This window comes from Phasianus colchicus, chromosome 23 (genome assembly GCF_987193195.1).
Source record: "Phasianus colchicus chromosome 23, bPhaCol1.hap1.1, whole genome shotgun sequence".
In the NCBI taxonomy this organism is placed as follows: domain Eukaryota; kingdom Metazoa; phylum Chordata; class Aves; order Galliformes; family Phasianidae; genus Phasianus; species Phasianus colchicus.
The window spans coordinates 5,629,860-5,648,464 of record NC_143458.1 but is presented as its reverse complement, the minus strand read 5'-3'; the positions used below and the strand labels follow the sequence as shown (position 1 = coordinate 5,648,464).

Below are 18,605 nucleotides of genomic sequence, written 5' to 3'. Positions count from 1 at the left end.
TGAAGGCTGCAGCACTGCGCAGGCGCAGCAGTCGTGCTTTGGCGCATGCGCAGGAGCTCCAGGAGCCTTTTGACTTCCGGTGCGCTTGCCATCTGACTTCCGGCTCGGGGGCCGTGAGGGGGCTGAGGGAAGCGACCGGCAGCCCCGGGCCGCGCCTCGGCGGGAGCAGCTCCGGCAGGCCGGGTGCTTACCGGGGGGCGGCTCCCCGGCCTCTCTGCCGGTGGAGGAGCCGTGCGGGTTCCGCTGAGGTGAGGAGGCGGCCTGGGCGCGGGGGAGGCGGCCTCCAGCGCTCGGTGCGGGTTAGCGGCCCGTCGAAGCCCCCCGGCGGTGCGTGCCGCGGTGCCCGCGGTCGGGGCGCCTGGCGGGGCTGTCGCCTCTGCTCAGCGCCGAACCCCCCATCCTCTTTTACTTGCTCTGAGTGCTTCCTGCCCTTCGGCCTCTGCGGAAAGCCAAGGGAGACGAGAGCTGAGCTGTGCAGCCGTTTCCACGTCCTGTGTGAGGGGAGCAGGGCCCTCCGTCAACCCCTGCCTGCAAACAGCTCTTGTGAAAAGCCTGAACTTAGTGTCAGTGTTTCGGTTTGCATATTAAAGATGCTCCAAAAAGATAAACGTAGTCACTTTATCGTGATGCTTCACTCCATGTGTGACAGCTTCTGCACACCTAGTGTGAGGTGATCACCTGTGCTAGGTGGTGTTATGTGCTACTGGAAAAGCATTCCTCTGTTGGCACAGTTTATGTTGCAGTTGAATATCCTTCTGTGTTTCCCTGTGGTTGTGTCCCTTGGGTTGACTGTGTGACTTGTACTTAAACAGCTGCTTTGTCAAATGTGACCCCTCAGATGTTGTCAGTGTGGGATGTAGCTGGTTTGGGAGCTCTGGTACTGGTGGCTGTGCTGAGAGTTTTGTTGCTGTTGTTCAGGAGCTGGAAAGAGAAGAATGGACTCCCTGGATCACATGCTGACAGACCCCTTGGAGCTGGGGCCATGCGGGGATGGAAATGGAGCGCGGATCATGGAGGACTGCCTGCTGGGTACAACCAGAGTCAGTCTGCCCGAGGACCTTCTGGAGGATGTGAGTAGTGCTTTGTGTTTGCAGAGCCTTGACAAACAGTGTGTCTAACTCCTATTGTGGGGATCTCAGAGGAACAGAATTTTCCTGCTACCAATCTCATTTATTTCCTCAACTTCTGTACAGTGTTGTTTTGTTGTTTGTTCAGTGTGAGACAGCCTTGTGTTATTTAACCAGAGAAAGCCTGAAGAGCTGAAGTTGCTAAAGATGCGTATGCATTTTTTCTCATTGTTGTTAATTCCCTTCTTTAGCCTGAGATCTTCTTTGAGGTTGTCAGCTTGTCTACGTGGCAGGAGGTGCTGACAGATGCACAGCAAGAACACCTAAAAACATTCTTGCCTCACTTTCCTGAAAACAACCGCGAGCATCAGAACAAAATCATCTCTGCGTTGTTCAGCGGTGAAAACTTCCGCTTTGGAAATCCACTGCACATTGCCCAGAAACTCTTCCGGGGTCAGTGAGCACAATAATCTGTAGTGTGTTATCAAAGTTAAGTTCTCAGGCTGAAAACTGAAGGAATTTTTACCTCTTTACTACAGATGGGCACTTCAATCCTGAAGTTGTGAAGTACCGGCAGCTGTGTTTGAAGTCGCAGTACAAACGCTACCTGAGCTCTCAGCAGCAGTACTTCTACAGACTGCTCAAGCAGATCCTTGCTTCCCGCAATGTGAGTGTCTTCAGCCATCACTTTCTTGTGCTCTGTAACTGACAGGCTGTTTTTTCAGTAGTGTGTGCCTTGGTGTTTATGCATTCGCAATTCTCCAGTCTCCTTCTTTTACTTTTTCTTCTCTTCCAGTGGCCTGTGTAAAATAAGAATGCTTGAAATGTTCTGTTCTGTTTGCAAAGATGCATATCAAACTTAGGTTTTAAAATTCTCATAGCTCTCATTTGTGTAGTGTCCTTTTTGTGCCCACTTCACCCCTGATTTGCCTTTTTTCACTGTATTTTAACGAGTCAATCTGCTGTGATTTTTCTATGTTTGTCATTGTGAAACCAGAAGTTTGCTAACAGAAAGCTTTACAAAACTCACTGCTTCATTGGAAACTGATGTAGAATAGGATCTCTAAAGTAGAATAGGGTCTCTAAAGTCTTCTATGGATACTGCTGTCAGCCAATCTCTGCCAACTGAAATATATCCTCTGTAAATGCTTGCTTGTTGTTGCATTAAACTTAAACATAGAAGCAGAGGGGATGTGTGGGTGAAGAGGGAAGTCTGTATAAAATGCCGCACTGTTAATGAATATGGGAAATGAATACAGAACTGTGCAGGAACTGATTTCTTCTGTAGCTCTCAAAAGAGAAGTTTTTCGTGTTTGCGTTAGGTGTGGAAACTGCACAAGTAGATCTCAGACCAGTGATTTGTGTCTCTGAACAGTCCACATATTGCTGGTCTGTGATAGTGCAGTGTTTTACGTACTAAGGAAGATGCAGAAATCTCTTATTAGATCTCTTCTTGTTCCCCTTTGCTTGAAAGGTGGTTTATAATGCTGATTTTAAAATTGCCAACAAATTCTGTTACTTTGCAAGGGTTGCACATAGCTTGACCATTCTAACTTATAGAGTTGTAACTGAGGTAACTAATAGCATGCATATCTTCTCTTCCAGCACTTGCTGGAGTTAGCTAGGAAAGGAGGCCCTGATATGATCCTGAAGAGAAAGCATTTCTCACCATCGTATGACGCAGAAGAGCGGGAGAAACGGACACATCGGCGCTACTTGAAGATTCTGAGGGAAGTGAAAGAGGAGTGTGGAGATACTACTTTGTCTTCTGATGAAGAAGGTAATGCCCTGGACTGAAGTAAAGATGCGAGTTGTGAATAGAGAAAAAGGCTTTTTTTTTTTTAAGTAAGGATAACATATTTGATAGAGGAACGAGAGGTGAACTCCAATGTTCTGCCCTTTAATAAGCACTGAGGAAAAGGATTAGCTGTGTTTGGGGCTGATAAGACCTGCAGAAATTTATTTGATTATTTGTTTATTTAAGATCTAAGCTCCTGGCCTCCTAGCTCTCCTTCACGTTGTCCGAGTCCACCAGTTCCCCTGAGAGTGATACCCACCTTGTCAACCATGGACATGAAAACAGCAGGTGAGAAACAACCTAGGTGTCAATAAAGATTGAGGTGTGAGGATTACTTTGGGAACCTGGAATAAGTGAGAATCTCTGGTGTGAGAATCTGTTGTTTCATGAGAAATCATGTTATACAAAAAAATTTTGTAGTCCCCACAGTATCCAAATGTGCTCATGCTTTGTTTTCACTTGGAAAAAAAAAGGTATTTTAACACAGGATCTACAGTTTGTTTAATATTGCTGATTTTTTTGTTGTTTTTTTGTCCTTGATGATTGAAGCAGTAGTATGGTACAGCTGTAACTGTTTAGCTATATGTGGCAAGGGAATTCCTCTGAACATTACTGTAATCAGGGCTGCAGAATGTTTGGTGTTCACTTCTTTTCACTTCCATACTTGCGTTAGCAATGAAATCTAATGAACAAAGGTAGAAAGTGTTATAACAGATTGGTCAATGAAAAGAGTTTCAAATTATAAAGGAAAATTTATTTACTGTAAGTTGGAGGTAGTTGAGTGAGAATGAATAGAAAATTGCATTCTAAGTCTGTTAAGTAACCAAGCAAAATAAGAAAAGCATATTTTCTCTGACTTTTTTCACTGCAGACAGAATAGAACTTGGTGAGAGTGATTTGAAGATGATGCTGAGGAAACACCGTGAGAAACGAAAATATCAACCTGTAAGTTAGCAGGAAATCTTGGGGTCTGACAAGGAGTGTGTGTGGCCACCCTTCAGTTCCATACCAGAATTACATGTAGTTGTTGCTGGATATACGCATCCCTTGTTCATGGTTATTTGTTTAGAAGTATTCTGTAACTTCCACCATGTGTTGTTGAGACACAACATTTTCCACTTGGGGATTGAAGACTTTCCTGTTTCTGTTGTAGTGATTCACTTTATAAGCTGATCCCAGATAAGTTTGATGCGTTTCAGTGTTTGATTATCTTCTGTATCTTTTTTGCTACCACAGCATTTTATCTATCTAATTTTCCTATCTGTCTTCTTGTCCCATGTAGGACCACCCAGATTTAGTGACAGCAGATATTACTCTTGAGGACATTATGACTCGTGTAAATGCTGGCAGGAAAGGTTCCTTAGCAGGTCAGTGGCTGGAAGCAGTGCTTGCACACTGCATAAATATGGTGTGTTCTGTGACTATGAAATCTAAGGGTGGAGGTAGGCTCTATTGAGTGTTGTATTTTGCTCTTTGCATACCTGACTACTGTGGGATTATAAATTTGGATTGCACACAGGCAATTCCAGTTTCCATTGGATATGCTGCCAGCTCATTGATTTTAAATTAATTTGTATGCTGCTCTGGGCTGTAACCTTCACTTTTTAAATTTCATGTATGTTGGCATAGAAACTGGAATTTTCCTGTTAAGAGGGAAGAAAAAAAAAAAAAGACACGTGGGAGTAGGAGCATGGGATGATCAGATAATGAATAAGTTTGTTTTATGTGTGGTTTTGAATATATGTTTAATTATATTGTTATTTTATGGTCCTCACTGAAATAAAGTAAGATGCCTTCACGTTATTTTTCTTACCTTTTATCATTTCTAAAGCTTTATTTGACCTTGCAACCTTCAAGAAAAAGGTGAAGGAAAAGGATGACAAAAAGAAGAAAAAGCTGAAGGTCATTAAATCAGAGGTGGAAGATTTGGCTGATTCTTTCAGCAGTGCACATGGGATCCCATCACTGTCTCAGGATCATTCCCCCATCCCTCTGTCATCTGTCAAAGAGGAGTAAGTGCTTCAAAATGCCCTGAATGCTTTGTACTGCTTGGAGGATGGATGTTCAACTCCATATACTTTGTATATGAAGATGGACTTATACGTATATGAACCCCAACTCAGGATGCTTACACACTGCTTGTGTTTTCTTTCATTTGAAGACCTCTCGAGGAGATGAAGCCATGCCTTGGAGTAAATGAAATATCTTCCAGCTTCTTTTTCCTTCTGTTGGAGATACTGTTTCTGGAAGGACCCGCCAGTCTCTCTGTGGTGAGAACCACCCACATGTTTAAGAATCTTTGCAGAAAGTAAAATTAGAGTACAGAGTTTTTTGTAGCTGTGTAATAGAGATTTTCTCCGGAAGCGTCCTGCTCTAAATCACGTCCGTGTGTGGGTTCCATATAAAAAATGACAAGTGTTTGGGAGTGCATACCACATCCTGTTTGTAAGGAGTTTCATGCACTTAATCAACTGCCTTCATAAGTCTTTCCATATCCGCTATTTAGGTCATGATGAGATAAATTCTGTGTATTAAGGCTGGTGATAGGGGGAAATTTTTCCCCCATTTTTGCTGTCTGTTTTCTGAAATACTATCTTACAGTTACTTGAAAAAGTCAGATGATCTTTTTTTGTCAGCATTGAATCTTTTTTTCCCATTAAAAGTTTGGCTGTTTTGTTTTCTATGAGAACATTCATAGCTTAGGTCATTCAATCTTTAACAGAATGCTTATTTTTTCTTTCCAGCTTGAGGATAAAGTTATAGATTGGCAAACTTCTCCTGCCAGTGCACTGAATACCTGGTTCTCCTTTGCCCCTAATTGGTCTGAACTGGTTTTACCTGCCTTGCAGTATCTGACAGGTGACAGCAGAGGTAAGAATAGCTGTCAGAAATACTAATGGTGCTTGTACATTTGTTCTAATCAGTGCTGGTTTATATTACAGCTTCAGTCAATCTTTAATTCATCAGTACAATAAGTTGTATTGTTTACAGTGTTTCTGTAATAGGTCTTAGGTTTTATTTCTTGCTTGTGGTAGACTTTGTTTGCATGAGGATGGTAGATTAGACCCCACATTCTAGTGAATGTGAAACTGAAACAGGCTGTTTCTCCTGCTTAAATCATGTCCTTAAGGCAGCATGTTTGAATCAGGTGCAAATACTTGTGGTTGCCTTTGGAAATAATGAAAAATAAATAAGATGCTGCTCTGAGCAATCCAATGAAAACATGAAGTTGGCCCAGCTTTTACCTGGGGGCTTGGGCCAGCTAAGCTCCACTTGTTCCTTTTAAACTAATTTATTCTGTGGTTCTGATTTGCTTAGTTTTAAATGGAGGGACGGTGTGGATTGTAGTGGCCTTTTCAAAATGGATACATGATGGTGATTGCTGTAAATCTCAAGTTTGTTTCAACATGAGCCCATGGATAGCCACCATACAGTAACAGTTCCTGGGATCTCATCTGACAGCTTGTAGATAAAAGGGTTGTTACCCTGTCCTGTTACTTGGGCTGGCACTGTTACTTGGGAGATGTTAACCTTCCCATTGGGCAAGTGTACATTTGGAGATGTAATCACTTAAAATGCTGTCACTGTGAGTCTGACTCAACAGTTTGCATTACAGCCATAGAACTGTGGGGGTTGTGTTGGTGTGTGATGTTTCTGAACTGCACGTCTTTCTTTGTAGATGTTCCATCCAGCTTCTCACCTTTTGTTGAATTCAAGGAAAAAACTCAGCAGTGGAAATTGCTTGGTAACTTGCACTTTTCTATGATTTCTACTGTTATAAAGATCATTTGTTTTCTCCAGAACTCTTCTGTTTTCCTTGCTGTAGCCCAGAGATGAAGTCCAGTAGATCCGTAATTTCAGTGGTTAGGCCTTTTGTATTCTTTTAGCTGAGCAGAAATGTGGTTTACATTCAGTACTTTTGCTAGATGTTATTTTCAGCAGTAGAAAGAGTAAGTGATCAAAGGAACTGAGCTTTTTTTCCTTTATGTTGCTGACATAGCTGTGTTTGTCACCCTTCAGATCTTTCTGAGCACTTTCATGTTTTCCATGCTGTAGAGCATGCTTTCTGATTATTCCATCTAATTCTTAATTACAATTATAAATAATTTAAGCTTCTCTGTGAAGCAGGCTGATTTTATTTTCATTTTACAAGCAGGAACCAAAGAGCAAATTAATAATAAATTTGCCCAAGCTCATATTGTGTGAATTACAGATGCTTTGCATTTTTTACTTTAGCTTTAGCTACTAGGCAGATTTTTCTATTCTTAGCTATTGTGACTCTTGGTCATATTCACAGGTTTTAAACTGGCAAAGTTTTGGAGTTAGGTTGGACTTGGTGATCTTAGAGGTCTTTTTCAACATTAATGATTCTGTTATTCTGTGATATTCCTCCAGTCCTTTTCCTAGTCTTTGGTACAGGTTATGTAGACACTTGTTTCTGCTTGGGGTCCTGCTGACTGAGTTTACTTTGGAAAGTGGAGACCACCTGCACATGTCAAGTGGCTGTATTGCAAGCAGTGTCTTTTCTGTTATTCCTGGAGGTGAAACATTATCCTTCATATGAGCACAGGGGATTTATTAGATTGTAGCCCTTTGCTGTGCCTGAGTGTGTTCAAGTAGTGAAACTGGAGCATCTATGAAGTATGTAAGGTGCCTTGTGACTGGTGATGTGTGGAGGTTAGAAGGGAGTAGGAGGTGATTGGAAAGTACAAGCAGCTGGCTTCATAACAAATAATTTTCATTTCCTATCTTTCTTGATTTTTGGACTAGGTTCTTGCCAAGATCATGAGAAGGAATTGGCAGCACTGTTTCAGCTCTGGTTGGAGACCAAGGACCAGACTTTCTTCAAAGTGAGTCAGAAGAAAATGGTCTTTTAGCAGCACAAAGCGTGACTGGGTTGTATCCAACACTGACATTTCTGTCTCTTTGATAGGAAAATGAAGACAGCTCAGATGCTACAATGCCAATTCCTAGAGTGTAAGTGTGTAATACTGCTTTTAAACTTTCACAGTATGTGCTAAAGCTAGGAGGTTTGATCCTTGTACCTCTAGACCTGAAGAGCTGGTTACTTCAAAGAAAAGTTTTGCATCATGTGTTGGGAGGGAATTTGTAGTCAGTTTATAGATAAAATAACTAGACATTGCAAACCCCAAGAGACCTCTGATCTAATGTGTGTCCTCATTACTAGATTGCTTACAGTCCTTGCTTACTTTCAGATAAATTGTAGAGAATATTTTAAGGACTCTGCAGGATTATTTATACCAGCATAAGTGCTTTCAGAACTTTTTCTTTGATGCCAGAAGAATTTGCAGTGAGGTGGCTAATCCTTTGGGATAGTTTTTGGGATTACTGTGGGTTTGTTGCTCAAAGCTGATGGTGGTCTTTGTTTCAGAAGGACTGACTACGTAGTCCGACCTAGCACTGGAGAGGAGAAACGTGTATTCCAGGAGCAGGTAAAAAAAGAATCTTCCTAAGAGTTGGTCATTAAAGCAAGAGAATTTGTATGGTTTGAGAATTGTGTACTCTCCAAAAACTTTGTTGGTACAAATGATTCATGTGTTTCTTCTTACTGAAGTGGGTATTTCAGCCTCAGATAGAACTTGCTAACGACATATCCTAACTGCTTATTTCAAAAACCCCCATGTTTCCAACGGGTATCAGGAAAATTAATTGATCTAAACTATGTTTGTTCTACACTATTTAAGTGTTTAATTAAGGAACTATCTAGAGGATGATAGTAACTTAACCTCTATTACAATATCAGTTATAAGCCTCAAGACTTTGCTCTATCTGTGTCCTGCTAAATTCAGTCTTGTTTCAAAACAGGAACGTTACCGTTACAGCCAGCCCCACAAAGCTTTCACCTTCCGTATGCACGGCTTTGAGTCGGTTGTTGGTCCTGTGAAAGGGGTGTTTGACAAGGAAACATCATTAAACAAAGCCCGAGAGCATTCTCTCCTGCGATCAGACAGACCAGCATATGTCACCATCTTGTCCCTCGGTAAGGTGATTGCACACTCTGACAGTTATTGATTTACTAATTAAAAGGCACATTTGTCCCAAACAATGACTTTAGGAATCTACATCGTGAAAGAAAAAGGTGGATGGACTGATATGGCATAAATGAAGAAGAAAAAAATTACCTGAAATAATGGTGATGAAATGCTGGGAGCTGGAGTTTACTACAAGAACAGAAAACAGCTGTGTTTTACTTCTTTTCTGAGAAAAAATGGGAAATGGAGAGGAGAGCTCACGGGGCTGGTGGAAGCTAAGGCTCAGATAACTGGAAGACAAAGAATAGTGGTTTAAGTGTGCTGTTGTGAAGTTGGGGCATTGTAGAGTTGAGTGCTGGTCCCTGTGTTCATTGCTCCTGGCTCCACACCAGCACAGTCAGTGTACTTTAAAATGATCATTTGTAATCTCTGCTCGTACAGACATCAGAGGCTCTGAGGGATCATTGGCACTAGATTTTGTTGACTGAGAGGGCATTGTACAGTGGGGAGGAAAAAGGAATACGGAAACATATCTGCTGAATTATTTGAATACAACTGCTTCTTTGGGGCTGAAAGTTTAAGCTCTGATTTTCTACTTCAGTTCGTGATGCTGCTGCTCGGCTTCCTAATGGAGAAGGAACTCGTGCTGAAATTTGTGAGCTGCTTAAAGATTCCCAGTTCTTAGCTCCTGATGTCACAAGTGCTCAAGTAAGTTGGATGTCATCTGGGAAAAAAGACCCAGAATTTTCTCCACGTCATGTATACAGCTGCTTAAAGAATAGATTCAGAAACAGTTGATTTTTCAGAGGCCTTGGATTAAATGGAGCTCCATTTAATCTGAGAGGGCAAGCAGCACCCTGTAGTGCAAGTTCTGCTCTTAGTCACTTCTTACATTCGGATTGCCAGCGAATTGCTCTGGTTTAATGCTGAATGGGTTTAACTTTTCTATACGTGACCTCCAGCTGCCCCAACAAGGACCTTCTGTAAATTGGTGAATTCTGAATTTTCAGGTTAACGCTGTTGTTAGTGGCGCTTTGGATCGATTACATTATGAGAAAGATCCCTGTGTTAAATACGACGTTGGACGCAAGCTGTGGATCTACCTGCACCGGGACAGGAGTGAGGAAGAGTTCGGTAAGCCTGGCTTGGTGGGACTGCCCTGCTCACTCATCTACACAACTGAAAATGTCTCCATATTTCACCCTATTTTTTCAAGAGCATTTGCTGTGTTCTTGAGCTTCTCTATCCTAGTTGAATAATGAACATTAATTCATCAGTCTAGCTTTTTTTCTCTAGTCTTTGCTAATGTTTGCCCAGCAACATACAGTCTTGCAGAGCAGTATGCTAGTTTATAGTAAGTATTTGGTAGAAAAATAGCATTCTTTGTGCAAGAACTGCAGATGCATGTACATTGACAACTTCAGCACATCTTCATTTCAGCCTTTTGGGCTAATTTTGTTTTGCCCTTTTTTATGTGCTATTACATGTACCTACATGGATGTGTGTTGTATTTCTTGCCTGAAGATGAACTTAGAGATGGCCACTTTCTTAAGCAATTTGTTTGTGTTCAGGAGGAACCCTAACTTTAACTTTTTTTTAACTTATACTTGCAGAACGGATCCACCAGGCTCAAGCTGCTGCAGCAAAGGCCAAGAAGGCTCTCCAGCAGAAGCCAAAACCTCCGGCAAAAGTGGTAAATTCCTTTGCACAGATTGGCATGGATGCTTTTGTGATTGAGAATGAGATACGGATTTAACTTAATCTGTAAATTTTGCACCTGTTGAGGCTGATGAAATTTGCCACCTATTCATTTAATTTCCTTTCTGTACACATATGTGAGAGTTAGTCTGGTACTAGTGCACAGAATCTAGAAGAAAAGAGGAAACTTTGCTTCTCCCAGTGTCTGCTGTGACCCATATTACCCATATTGATCTTGGCAGGAAGGTCAACAGGATTTACTTGTGCTCCTTCTCTTAGAAGTGGTCTCTTTAGATCTTTTGAGATTAATCTGTAGCAGGGCATGTGAAACATGCCTGCTATTCTCCCTCTTTCTCTGCTGAAGCTGTGAGGATTTGGATATCTTTCTTTTATTTTTTGGTATTGATACCAAATACCTGTAAAGTAGTCACGGCTGGCAAATTAACCAAAGTGGACATCTGACAGATGTCTGTTGTGAACGTTTCTCAGTGCTAAGATGCATTTCTCCCTTAGAACAGGAACAGCCAAACTGACCAGCCCACTTGTGGCTGCCATTGAGGAAGGCAGAAAGATAGTTGTCTATGATTTCAGGATTTTGCACTATGGCATCATTTGTAATTTTCCAGTTTTTTAAAGTGCTCAGTCCATTCTCCTTACAGTGCAACAATCACAACCAGTTTCTGTAAAAACCTTCATTTTGACTTGTTTTTTTCTGCAGAAATCTAGTAACAAGGAGAGCTCTGTGAAAGCACTCCCCAGCAGCACATCAGAGCCCAGTCAGCTGAGCCTTAGTGACTCCAGCATGCCACCAACTCCCGTGACTCCTGTGACACCTACTGCACCAGCATTACCAGCAACACCTATTTCACCCCCACCAGTGTCTGTGGTTAGCAAGAGTGTACCTAATGCTGGATCAGAGCCAGCAAAATCCAGCCAAAGGTATGCTCTCCTTCTGTCTTATACGTCACTTGTAAATATTACTGTTTTTTTCTCAGTCATCTCCATCTTTGCTGACCTACTGGCTTTATCTTTTCTGTAGTGTTCTTCTGGTTTCATCCCCTACAATGCCACAGCTTGGGACACTGCTTTCCACAGCCCAGAGTTCACAGACTCAGTCTGGGCAGCAGCCACCTCCCACCAGGGTGGTAAGTCATACTGCATCGTCAGTATTGCCACAGGTCCGAGTGGTCAGTGCCCAGTCCAGCCTCCCAGCTGTGTCTCAGCAAGCCCCGGTGGTAACACAGCAGCAGCAGCAGCAGCAGCAGCCGCCTACATCAGTGCCTCAGATCCGTGTTCCAGCTACAGCCACGCAAACCAAAGTACTGCCTCAGGTGAGACTGGCTGCTTGGAAATGGTGGAGTAGCTCTGATGTTTGTCTGTGGGTCTCTCTAGTATGGTGCAGCTGCAGAAACAGAGCATTGTTAACAGCTGTGCACAAATACTGTTCTGTGCTCCCTTTTTTGTTTCCATTGCCAGTTTATGTGGCAGCATCTGTTTGTATGTTACACTAAAAAATACAGAATTTGCAAGCTAAGGCATGAGACAAAACCACTGTGTATTAGTCTGTTAGGGTTGTGTTAGTCTGCTCATAAGCTGCCTCTTTGTTTTGCTGTAGGCTGTGATGACTTTACCAGTAAAAGCTCAAACCAGTCCAGTACAGGTGCAAAGACAAGGAACCTCTGTGACAGGACAGACAGGCATCACTGTGACAGGACTGTCTGCAGCACCCAGTCCTGTAAAGGCAGTAACCAGCTCTCCAGGCAGTTCTGCTACAAGTACCTCCTCTACCACTGTCATCCAGAATGTAGCTGGCCAGAATATCATCAAGCAGGTGAGAGGGAGGAGAGATGAGAGTGAACTGCATGTCCCAGTTGTTTACCATTTATTGTGACAGATGTGCATGCAGATGTGAAAAGAAAGTGAAAGGAATAGTTAGCCATCACGTACAAGTTGACTGACCATGCAGACTTGTGCAATTGCTGGTTTGCTGTATTTATCCCCATTTTCATGTTCAGGTAAAGAATATGCTAGTGCAGGCTCTTTAACTTAGAATCTGCGCCTGTTGTTCTTTTTTCCTTTTGTTTGAAAAAGAAGCAGTTTCCAGGACATTTCATATGATCTTGTGAAAGCCGTGTAGCAAGCAACCAAAACTATTTTCAGGAGTGCAGTAAGCACTTAGCATCCTGCTGAGGAAGAAAAGAACACTGAGCAAACATCAACCTGTTGGGAAGTTTTACTCTTGTTTTACTGTGCTCTGGACTGTGTTCCAGTTTGATGTATCTGGTTCTCTGATCTTTTCCAGGTGGCTATTACAGGGCAGCTTGGCATGAAGACCCAGCCTGGAAGCAGCATCCCACTCACAGCTACCAATTTTCGGATCCAAGGAAAAGATGTGCTGCGCCTGCCCCCCTCCTCAATCACCACAGATGCGAAGGGACAGACTGTGCTGCGAATCACCCCGGACATGATGGCCACCCTGGCCAAATCTCAAGTCACTACTGTCAAACTGACTCAGGACCTCTTCACAGCAGCTGCTGGAAGCAGTGCTAGTGGGAAGGGCATTTCTGCAACATTGCATGTGACATCCAATCCTGTCCAGACTGCTGATTCTCCAGCCAAGACTAGCACAGCCTCATCTTCTTCTTCCAGTCCAGCTGGAAGCACAGTGGTTAAAGTGACTCCTGACTTAAAGACTGCAGAGCCAACGAGTTCTGCTTTCAGACTCATGCCTGCTCTAGGCATGACTGTGGCAGATCAGAAGAGCAAAGCCATTACTACAGTGGCATCCACTGAGGCCAAGCCAGCTGCTACCATAAGAATCGTCCAAGGACTGGGGGTGATGCCACCCAAAGCTGGGCAGACAATTACTGTAGCTACTCATGCTAAGCAAGTACCTTCTTCTGCAGCAGTGAGCGTGCCTGGCACAGCCCATACCTCAACTGTCTCATTACCAACCATGAGCGCTGCTGTTTCAAAAGCAGTTGCTGTTGCTTCAGGAGCTGCTGGGACTCCCATAACTATAGGCACAGGAGGTACTGCTGTGCGCCAGGTGCCTGTCAGCACCACAGTAGTATCCACATCACAGGCAGTAAGTAATGCTGAGGTGTTTCTGGAGTTGGCTGAGAAAGGAGAGTGGTGGTTTATTACTTCTGGTTTATCTCTCAAAATCTCTTACATCTGCAAAAGATCAAATTAAGTACTGTAGAATGTGAGTCCACAACCGATTTTGTGGTGTTGGAATTGCAGCTAAATACTGAATGACTGGAATACAGTTAACGGTGTGTCTCCTTTTGAGACAGTGAGTGAAATAAACTGGGTTTATCTGAAGTCCTCACTACTAGATGCAGTTCAGCATCTTGCCTCGTGCTTCTGAAACCACCTTTTTTGGAATAGTGTCACAAGTAGAAGTGCTTCTTACTTGTATAAACATTTTTACCAAGGTCCCAGTTTAATACAGTTTTAATGCCCAAAGCTGAATGCAATGTAAACTGTATTTGTGAAAGTTGAAGAAGTTAATTGACATTACCATAGTTTCATAAGGGTAAAAATGATGGGCAAATGCAATGCTCCTTCACAGAGAAATATTGTGTGCAAAGCTGAAAGGGATTTGCAGGATTGAGGCATTTGTGAAGTGAATCAGTTGGAGGTGAATTTTAATTAGACTGAAACGGTACAGATTACATCAGCAACACTGCTTTGGTTTCTATTCCCAGGATGCTGAAAAGCAAGCTGAGTGGTAATTGCATGTTGTCAGGCAGTTTCTCTGCTGCATTCCCTGTGGCTTCTCATGTATTCTTCAACTTCTCTAGGGTAAACTACCAGCCCGAATAACGGTGCCTCTGTCAGTGATCAGCCAGCCAGTGAAAGGCAAGAGCGTGGTGACTGCCCCCATCATCAAGGGCAACCTCGGGGCCAAGTGAGTACTTTCCATCTAGTAGTTTTGTTTAGAAATAGACTGAGGAGGTTCTCTGTTCAGTTAGGTTCCTGGGGATCTAGCAAGCAGAGGATGGTAGAGATTTGAAGTCTGTTGAAAGGACCATTAACTAACAGCAAGAAACTGAGAGAATGTGGAGTCTGGCAAAGAATGCAGTTCTTGTTTAGGTGCACTGAGATGTAGATTCTAACAATACAGGGAAGAAAATAATAATATTTGCTTTTAAACCAACTATAAGAGTTTAGTTTATAATAGATTAGTTCTTTGTTTGAGCAAGAATTAACCTGGTGACATACCTAAAATTGTTCATAATCTGAGGCCATCTCTCTGTTAAAGAAACTAGTGTGGTGTTAACTGCCTCAGTGCAAATTCCTGTGGCGTTCAGGTATTGTTGTCTTTCTGTTTATTCTTCCATGAATTCTGGTAGTATCTCCCTTGGTTAATATTTCAAGGCAGAACATTGTGTGCTCAGCTATTTTCTGCATTCCCTGGGAAGTGTTGAGGTCTGATCAGACTAGCCCAGTAACAAACACGGTCCAGAGTTAGAGGGTTTAATCCATGTGATAAGGTAATTCTCTCTAATTGTGAGAAATGTTGACATAAACTTTTCACTTGTGTATTTGTCATTGTTGTGAAACAAAAATAATTAAAATCATTAGTAAATTAGCTAAGTAATTTAATCTCCTAGCAACTGAAAAATAATTTGTAAAAGACATAGCCTGCTGTACTGTTTGTTAACCTTTCAACAATTCTCTTTCCTTAGCATCAGTGGGTTGGGCAGAAATATCATCCTGACTACAATGCCAGCAGGGACAAAACTGATTGCTGGGAACAAACCAGTGAGTTTTCTGACTGCACAGCAACTGCAGCAGCTGCAGCAGCAAGGCCAAGCCACACAGGTAATGGCATGAAGAATGATTCTCTTATTTGCTTTGTGATGACTTAACATCTTCATGAGGACATTACATCTGATAGATGAGTTTCCATGAAAAGTACAGGTGCACAGCTTGTCTGTATTGAGCACATGCACTGCATCGTTTCCTTTTCCTTCCTTACATCCAGTTATGGTTTTAAAATGCTTCTGAAGTACTGATAATATAATGAATGGAAAACCAAAAGTCCTGTCATTTCTGGTTGACTGAAGGATTGTTTCCGTATCCTTGACTTGTTGTGCTTTCCTCTTTGGCCTCTGCAGGCCTACATTTCTTGAAGAAATCACATTCCTTCTTTGTGTAACCATTTTGCTGTCTGAAAACGTAGTGTTCAGTTTCAGAAAAGTAATCTTCCTTGAGAGCTGCTAATAATAAGTCTTGAGAAGTGAAGTGTCCAGTGGATTCAAGTTCTTCCTCTGAAAACTTGCAATAGCAGCTGATATGTCAATTTTTATTCAAACTAGATTTTAATTCTTCCTCTCTAATCTTGAGATCTCTTGCCACCCTCCCACATGAATAGTGGATGGAGTGATCTTATGCCACGTTCTGTTTTTGATATGTTTTAGTGTTTGATCTTGTTACATAACTGAAGTTTTGTCAGCAGCAGAAGCAGATCATTTACCAGTGTGATGCAAGCGCTGTGTGACACCAGGTTGTTCTTGACACAAGTTGAATTTTTTTCTCTCCATTTCAAACAGGTGCGAATTCAAACAGTACCAGCCTCCCATCTCCAGCAGGGAACAGTGTCTGGCTCAACTAAAGCAGTTTCCACTGTCGTCGTGACAACAGCTCCATCTCCAAAACAGTCCCAAGATCAGCTATGAGTACTGGTCTGAAAACTGATCGCTTTCCTGAATACGTTGTCATCTTCCATCCAGCCATCCAAGGTTACCTAACCACAGTCATGGCGAGGGATTGGACTGGATTCTGTCACGTGCAACACATGTTACTTGTTCTGCAGTCAGCATGTGATGTCGAGGTAGAAATTCCACATCAGAAGATGCTGTACCTGTAAAACAAATGGTTTCAGTCCAGATCTGTAAAGCTAAATTCTGTGGCATTCGGCATTTAAGAGATGTCTTTTTTTCCCATGTTCTCTTCCCATCTGAAGATCTTTTTACAAAAGGCCATCTGTCATTTCTGTCCATTTTGGTTTATAGACAAAGCAATTGATCTTGGGTCTTCTTAACCAGGGTATCTTGCTCAGAAGAGGTAACTTGTTGGCTTTTCAAAGTCATGAAGAAGGTGCATTATTTTGGTGAAGCCTAGCTGTCACTAATTTTATGTAGGTGACTTGGGATCATGGCACGGACACCAGACGTTGTTTGTAACGTAGCCTGGAAGTAGATCCCTAAAACATTCAATGTACTATTTATATATAGACTTTTAAAATACCTCTTCCCTATCTCTGAGTCAAACTTCTTGTTGAATGGATACCACTTCCATGTCAAATTTCTGTCAAGGGCAATATAAGAGCCCCTAGGTTGATTCTTGATGTTGAAAAAAAAAGCTAGTAAACATGGGGAAGAGTGAGAAGTGGAGGAGATACAAAAAAGTCAGAGATATAAAAATGATAAGAAGTCATTGTGTGAGTAAGTCTGTCAACAAATAAGAATATGATGGAAAAGAAAGCATTCACCAGAAGCATTCTCCTTTCATTTTCCTCAACAAATCTTTGTATCAGTCAGAAAAGACTAGTTTATTTTAAAAGTTTGGAATATGTTTTCAAATATACCCCAACTTCAGTCTCTTGGAGTTGGAAGAAGTATTTTAGCCAGTGATTCTGGCCTTCAGTTTGGTTTTTATCTTTGGAATTTTATCCCTTTATAAAGTTGAGTTTTGCACATACTGGAGAAGAATTCCTTGCTGTCCTGATGTGACCCTGAAACTTTTCCAGAATAAGATCGCAAGGAGTGTTGAGCTAGAAGAATAAGAATACAGAAAGCCTTACAGATCCCTTTGCCATCTCCTTTCAGTTTTGTACAGCTTGTTGTTTTGTGTACATGATTGTTTAGCTTGCCAAGGGCTAATAGATTGTCCATCTTCCTTTGTGAGATGGTTCCTTCTAACATGGTTTCTCTTGTCTTTTTTTAAAACCTGGTTTGCTCTGAGTTACATTCTATTGAATAGAACATATTTACAGAACCAAGTCTCATCTCTCAGTGCTCTCCTGTGCTAGTAGAACTTCATGGCAGAAGCCTCAGCTGAAGCTGTGTGTTGCTGTTCAGACTGGCTGCACCTGAGCAGAGCAAACTGTTCTGCTGAGCTTCAGGTCAGGTATGTCAGTCTTTCTGTGCAGCAGCTAACCTGCTGTGTGAGTTGGAGGAAATGGGTGTTTAAATAAAAAAAAACTGGCTGGCTGCAAGTATTGAATAAGCAGGAACACACCAACACACAAAGCAAGCTCTTGGATACACCACAGGAACAGAATTGGGAGTGATAACAGTTTTCTGAGCACCTGTCCTACTTTGTCAGTTTGTGTACCTTTTGTATTAAGTCTGTCAAACAAGTGGTCTAGGAGGTGTATGAAGACATTCTTAAGTCCTTTTACAAATCCTTTTAGTTGTGAAGTTAAAAATTAGAAGTGGAAGAGATGGCAACTTTCTTCTATTGCTTATATGAAAGAGTCTCTAAATTCAAAGCAGAATCAAGATGATTGTGCTCTGTTGGTTCTGTTTGTAAGGTTCTTCAGTGTCAAAACTTGCAATCAAGTGCTGAAGGATGATTACAATGCGAAGCACCTTTAATTTCTGTGAGTCCTCTTGCAAGCAACCATTTGAATTTGTCTCTGGACATAAGGCACTGAAAGTATGAGGTTTAACAAAACTAAAAAACATACATCTAATTGCACGAGGTCAGTGTGTCTCTGAGGTTGTTGCTGCTGAGTTTCAGGAGTCTGACTCTTCAGATCATCACCATCTCCTTTCTTCCATAACTGTCTTTGCTAAGCTGCTTGTCCACATGAGCGACCTTCACATGCGTGGCTGCTTGACTGAAGACTGTTCTCTGCTTTTGAAGCCTGTGATCTTTGGGGAAAGAGCACCATCACTGTGTGGGTTTCTTACGTTAAAGACTACATTCTGAATGGAATAGTACACCAATTTCAAGAGCAAAGTACACCCTGTTCAGCTTCCACCTGTCTGATATGTTGATACCACTCTGGTTGAAACATAACCCTTCAGC

General features: G+C 42.0%; 1 protein-coding gene across 3 annotated transcripts; it reads left to right on the top strand.

The window, feature by feature from the left end:
* Positions 1–90: 90 nt before the first annotated feature.
* On the top strand, positions 91–17,491 carry NFRKB (nuclear factor related to kappaB binding protein). 3 transcript variants are annotated; one of them, XM_031599749.2, is made up of 26 exons: positions 91–248; positions 919–1,070; positions 1,319–1,520; positions 1,607–1,734; positions 2,673–2,847; positions 3,052–3,153; positions 3,737–3,810; positions 4,148–4,232; positions 4,697–4,877; positions 5,027–5,135; positions 5,610–5,736; positions 6,545–6,610; positions 7,636–7,715; positions 7,799–7,842; positions 8,261–8,318; positions 8,692–8,866; positions 9,460–9,566; positions 9,869–9,992; positions 10,472–10,551; positions 11,275–11,495; positions 11,596–11,887; positions 12,172–12,387; positions 12,859–13,644; positions 14,366–14,472; positions 15,254–15,389; positions 16,121–17,491. In XM_031599749.2, exons 2-26 carry the CDS (start codon positions 936–938, stop codon positions 16,244–16,246), a joined length of 3,936 nt encoding a protein of 1,311 aa, XP_031455609.2. In that variant the 5' UTR covers positions 91–248; positions 919–935; the 3' UTR covers positions 16,247–17,491. The 3 variants fall into 3 exon arrangements, with proteins under 3 accessions (XP_031455609.2, XP_031455608.2, XP_031455610.1); XM_031599748.2 differs by having other exon boundaries at positions 8,258–8,318; XM_031599750.2 differs by lacking the exon at positions 12,172–12,387 and having other exon boundaries at positions 8,258–8,318.
* Positions 17,492–18,605: the final 1,114 nt, after the last annotated feature.